This window comes from Pseudorca crassidens, chromosome 2 (assembly GCF_039906515.1).
Source record: "Pseudorca crassidens isolate mPseCra1 chromosome 2, mPseCra1.hap1, whole genome shotgun sequence".
NCBI lineage: Eukaryota > Metazoa > Chordata > Mammalia > Artiodactyla > Delphinidae > Pseudorca > Pseudorca crassidens.
Window position 1 is genome coordinate 23284019 of NC_090297.1, and position 6000 is coordinate 23290018.

Sequence of the window (6000 nt, forward strand, 5' to 3'; positions counted from 1 at the left end):
ATTAATTTTTTAATAATAGCCATCCTAGTGGGTGTGAAGTGGTAGCTTGTACTCCCTCTGCGTGTGGCTGAACTCCTGCCCACACATCGTGGGTCCCTTGGTGTTCTGTGCTTAGAGGGCATCATGGCCACTTTATGCAAATGGGGTGATAAGGATCACTGGCACATATAAGCATGGATCTCCCCAGCTCACTTGCAGCCTCCGTTGTCACTTCGGACTTCACTTACAAAACGCAAGTTCCAAGATAAAATTATGAAGAATTTCAAAACAGTGATAACAAGGTACTAAACCAGCTATGAGGCCCTTCTGGGCATGGGGCCCTGTGTCATGGCAAATGTCAGAGAATACACCTTGCTTCTGCTGCTGGGAGGGAAAAATGTGGAGGCGAAGGCTGGACAGCAGGTGGTAAATGGAGAAAGGAGATACAGGTGCTGAGGCTCGGTTCCAGTCTCCTAAATCCCTGGCTTTTCCAGTTGCCATACCTTTGCCCATGCTCTGTATCCTGCTTACAGTGCCTTTACCCCTAATTATGAGTCAAATCCTGCCGATCTTAGTTCAAATCCTATTTCACTAGGGAAGCCTTTCTTGACCACCCTGGCATCCCTTCTCAGAACTCTGATAGCGTTAATTGTTCATACCACCCATGTGGCAAAGAGCCTGATCTTGCCTCCCCAAATACAGTCATGTCTCTCCAACTAGATGCTGAGGCTGCTGGGAGCAAAGCCTGTGTCTCTTGCTTCTTTGTTTTTTTATTTTTTAATTTTTTTATACAGCTCTCCTGCTTCTTTGAACACCTCACCAAGACTCACGGGGAGACTGCCCCTCACCACCTTCCTCACCTGAGAATCTGGCCCAGTCTCCAGCCCAGTCAGATCTCTCCATGTCTTTCACACTTGCCCACTTTCACGCTCTTGGATTGGCTATTTTACAGCTGTACTGTCTTTCCTTCCCGTAAATGTGTGTCCAAATCTTACCCCATTCTTCAAAGCCTAGTGTGGTATAGTAGGAATGGCATGTGTTTGCAACTTAGAAATACTGAGTTCTAAACCCTGACTCTGTCACTCTTTGGATATGTGGCCTGGGCAAGTAACTCCCTTTCCTCAAGCCTTTTTTTCCCCCTCATGTAAAATGAGGAGTTGATAATAACCATTGTGAAGAGCTGCTGAAATAATTTATGGGGGGTATTAAAAAATAACAGCACATTAGAGTGAATTAGTGTATGCCAATAAACTTGAAACTTAGATTAAATGGATATCTTCTTAGAAAAGTATAACTGACTTAAAGTGACTAAAAAGAAACAGAATGTCTGCATAATCTCATGCTAATTTAAATAAATTATATTATAAACTTAAAATCATTCCTGTAAGAAAAATGCTAGGCCTGGATTGTTTTACAGATGATTTCCACCAAACTTTCAAGGAATATATCACTCCAAAATTCCAGAAATTGGGAAAAAGGGGACAGTTCCTAATAAATTTTCTGAGACTACTATACTACTGATTCCAAATATCAGGCAAGGGTATTATAAGAAAGATTACAGTTCATATACTTCTCATGATCATAACTGTGAAAGTCATAAACACTATTAAGTTACTGAAAAAATAATCATGCATTATAACTGAGTTGAGTTATCCCAGGCATATAAGGATCAACTAACATTAGAAAAATCTGTAAATGATTTTTGCCATATTAACAGATTCATCTCAATATATGCTCCAGGAAATTTAACACTCATCAACAAAATAATGCTTAGCAAACTAGAAATGGAAGGGAACTTTTTAAACCTGTTAAAATGTGTCTATCAAGAACCTACAGCATATGTTGAAATGTAGAAGAATTTTCTTTAAAATCAGGAGAACAAGAAAAGATGGCTCCTATCACCACTTCCACTCAATATTGTTTTGGAGATTTCAATCTCTCAACCAGAGCCAGTGCAACAAGACAAGAAAATGAAATGAAAGGCTAATGAATAAGAAAAAAAGAAACAAATTTCCATTATTCTAAGCTTCTTTGACCCTACTCATAGAAAATCCAAAAGAATCTACAAGCAAATTATTAAAATTAATGAGACTCAAACAAAGAATATAGATATAAGGTCAACATAGAAACATCATTTGTATTTCTATTTACCAGGAACACTTAGAAATCCTAGTGTAAAAGATACCCCTTACAATAACAATAAAAAATATAAGAGACACAAGAATATGCCTAACAATAAAAAGTTCAGGAAATTTCTGGAGAAAATTATTGAAAGATACTCAATACCTAAATGTAAAGAGATATATCATATTCATAGATGAGAAGACTCAATGTTGTAAGGAGACGACAGCTCTCCTTAAATAGTTCTACAGATTTAATAAAATTCCAATCAAAATTCCAAGGCATATTTCAAGGAACTTGACAAGCCAATTATAAAATTCATAAGAAAACTAATAAGGGGAAAAATAGTCTAGAAACACCTGAGGAACAAGGCAGGGGACTTGCATTTCAGATATGAAACTTATAAAGCCACACTGATTAGTACTAACATATTGGAAGAGAACAGAGTGTCTGCAGACAGATCCACATGCATAAGGAAAGTCAACATATGATGAAATTTTCCTTGTAGACCTGGGATGATCTATGCTACAACAACTGGTGATCCATATAGGAAAAGAAAATCAAATCCCCATCTCAGAACACTACAAAAATCAATTTCAGATGGATAAAGATTTGAATGTGAAATGCAAGGCTTTAAGTATTTTAGAAGAAAGTAAGGACTATTTTTATGACCTTGGGTAGGGAAGGATTTCCTTACCAAAGCACTAAAAGTGCAAACCAAAAAAGGAAAGCATAGAAAAATTTGTCTAAAGAACAATAAAGACCTTCTGTTCATCCAAGACTACAAGTAAAGTGAAGAGACAAGTCTCAAATGGGGAGGAGACATTCGCAGCACGGAATCAATAAATGGCTATTATCCTAAATGAATAAAGGGTTCCTAAAAATCATCAGGATGGCAACAAACAGTAGAAAATATGATAAAAGGCACAAATAGGCATTTCACAGAAGAAATCCGAAGGCCAACAATCATTTGAAAATATGTTTAGTTTCATTAGTAATCGGGGAAATGAAAATTATGAAACAGAGTCACCATTTCACTCCTACTATTCTGGCAAAAATTTAGAAGCCTGACAAATTCGGGTCTGGATGTAAAGCAATGGAAACTCTGACACATCGCTGCTGGGAGTGGAAACAACCACAGTCATTTTTGAAAACAGTTTGGCACTGCTTTGTAAAGTTGAACAAATACACACCCCACAAGTCAGCAATTCCCCTTCCAGAATGCACCCCAGAGAATCTGCTGCGCAGGTCCATCAGGAGATTCAGGCGAGAATGTTCACAGCAGCCTCATTTAGAAGAACGAGCAAACAAAAAACTAGAAAAAACCAAACGGAAAGTAGAAATAACTCATATCCATGGAGAGAGGATGGCTACATAAAGTGTGATGTATTCCTAGGATGAAATACCATACCTCAGCGAAATGAAGGAACCACGGTGCACACATCTACATGGACATATCTAGAAACAACACTGGGCAAAAAATTCAAGGCACCGAAAAATTCATACGTAATGAGGTCATTTTTATAAAGATTACAGAGGCACAACTAAATGATGCCTTGCTTGGTGGTATAGACATATGTGGTCGAACTACAAAGAAAACTGGACAGGATAAACCCAAAATGCAGGACAGTGGTCACCTCTGGGAGACAGTAGGAGGCTCACCCAGGGGCTTCCATTCTCTTGGAAACCTTCTACTTCCTAAGTTCCGAATCACAGCAGTTTATTGTTATGCTTCATAATTTACACATTTGTTATATAGAATTTTTTATAGAAATAAATACAAATAAAATACTACATCATGAAAAGAAGAGAGTTAGTGAAGCTCCTAGCTCTTAGCTCAGGGCCCAGCACATACACGCAATGCCTGTGCTGCTTTTCCTGGGGGCAGGCTGGACACCAAGGGATTTACATGCACAGTCTCAGTTTGTTTTCCCAGCAGCCCTATGATTTCTACCACATTCTACAGAGGAGGAAGCAGACACTCAGAGAGGGTAAGCGATTTGCCCTGGGCCACACAGCTAAGAGGATCTGAGAGACAACTCCAAGCATGTGTGGCTCCAGATCAGTCCCTCTCGGCCCCTGGATCCCCTGCCTCTCACAGCAGGCACTCAATAAATGGTGAGCCCGTTCCAGTGTCCTCTGTTCATACGGCAGCACCTTGCATCTCCTCTTTGATAACCGTCACATTTGATCTTGCATTCCTCTTACCTTTGTAGAGTCCCTTGCAAGCTCCTCCAGTGCACAGTACAGATCACCAGCTGTGCCTTCTCTGTGTTCCCAGGGCCAGTGCTGGTACCCAGCAGGATGCTTAGTACTGTTGGTTCGGGGTGTTACAGAATCATCTGATGTGGGGCTCTGGGCTGTTGGCTCAGAAGTCTGGGGGAGGAGTGCCTGGGGGCCACGAGGAAGGGCCGGGCACTCACCCCAGGGGCTGTAGCCATGGCCGTCCATGAAGGAGAGGCCCAGCCGCTCATCCTCCTGCAAGGTGCTCTGGTCCGTGAAGCTCCGGTCCGCGGCACTCATCATGTGGGTCTTCTCCTGGCGGTACTTGACCGTGGCCTTGGTCACTGGCTTCCTGCAGAGGAAGGTTGATGGGAGACATGGGTGCTCAGCTGGGCAGGACAGCAGCCAGAGGTGGATGGGGAGACCTGGCAGTCAGGGGGCCTTGAAGCCAGGAGCCAGCCTAGAAGCATCTCTAGATGCTGAGGGGGCTCTGCCTCCATCCTTTGCTCACCAGACCCAGTGAGATGCTGCCTCCCCCAAGAGGGGCTGGGCAGGGTCCCTGTCCTGGGGACCTCTGCTGACAGCAAGGGATGGAACACCAGTGGCCTCAGGCTGGGACCCCATGCAGCAAATGGGGATACAGTTCACTTTGGGCTTGCTTTCGTGTCAGAGCAGATAGCCACCCTCACCGCACCCCAAACTAGGACTAGGGCTGCCCCAGCTCCAGGGCCAGGATGCCCCCTTCTCCATCCTCCTTTCTCCTTGACTGCTCCAGAGACTTACAAGCTGAACTATTTTTATCCAGTGGTGGGGAAGGGCTGCATGAGGCCATCCTCACTCCTCCCTCATGACCGGAGGTCTGGCCATGGGCAGGGCCTGAGCTCCCACCTTGCCCATGCCCACTTCCCTGTAGAGGCCTGGTTGCATTAGCAGACACAAAGGACTTGGAACAGAAACCCACGTGGGGCCCCCCTCACATCAGCTCCCACCAGCCCATCCAGCCACCGGCAGCAGCAGAGAGAGAAGGCGAGAGGCCCCGGCCCCTCCCGAGAGGGCAGAGCTTCTGGAGAGCCCCTGGGCAGGGGCCATACAGCCCAGGCCTGCAGCCCAGCTTTACAGATGAGGATGGCCGTTTGTGGCCCCAGGGAACTTGGAGGAAAGTGGGAGGGAGGACGGGGTGGGGAGGCAAGGACCACAGCTCCAAGACCGAGGGGCTGCGCAGCGGGCAAAGGGAAAGGACTTGGGACCTGCGCTGAGACTGGAGAAGAGCCAGGGCCCAATCACAGGGAAGGCTCGGGACGAGAGAGCCGTTCACCTCTAGGTCCTACAGCGTGCAGGGTGTGGGGCAGACCTGAGAGAGGACTTCCGGGTCACGTGGGCTCAGGGACACTGGTCATCCATGGAGATGAAGAGGCCAGTGCAGGGATCCCCCAGACAAACAGGCAAACTCCACTCAGCCCCTCCTGGCTCAAGAGCTGCCTGGGGCCCAAGGGGGACAGGATGACCTCTGGGTGCCCCTCCTGCCAGGACCTCGACGTCCTTCTTGTGCTAAGATGGCTCTGTGTCCACGCTGGGGACCAGTGCTGCCGTGCACTGCAGTGGGTGCGGCCTTCCCAGTCTGGACAAGAGATGGCTCAGCAGGCCCAGGCCTCCAGCTCCCAGCCCCACCTGCGGGCT

The 6000-nt window shown here is 45.6% G+C and overlaps 1 protein-coding gene across 1 annotated transcript in view; it reads right to left on the minus strand.

Moving 5' to 3' along the window:
* The window catches only part of LOC137208739 (receptor-type tyrosine-protein phosphatase U-like), a 274206-nt gene extending 269426 nt beyond the window's left edge, over positions 1-4780 (minus strand). Inside the window, exon 1 of the mRNA XM_067709316.1 lies at positions 4524-4780. Within this exon, the coding sequence (XP_067565417.1) occupies positions 4524-4626 (103 nt within the window). The 5' untranslated portion in view covers positions 4627-4780. The remainder of the gene's footprint in view (positions 1-4523) is intronic.
* Between the last annotated feature and the right edge of the window lie 1220 nt (positions 4781-6000).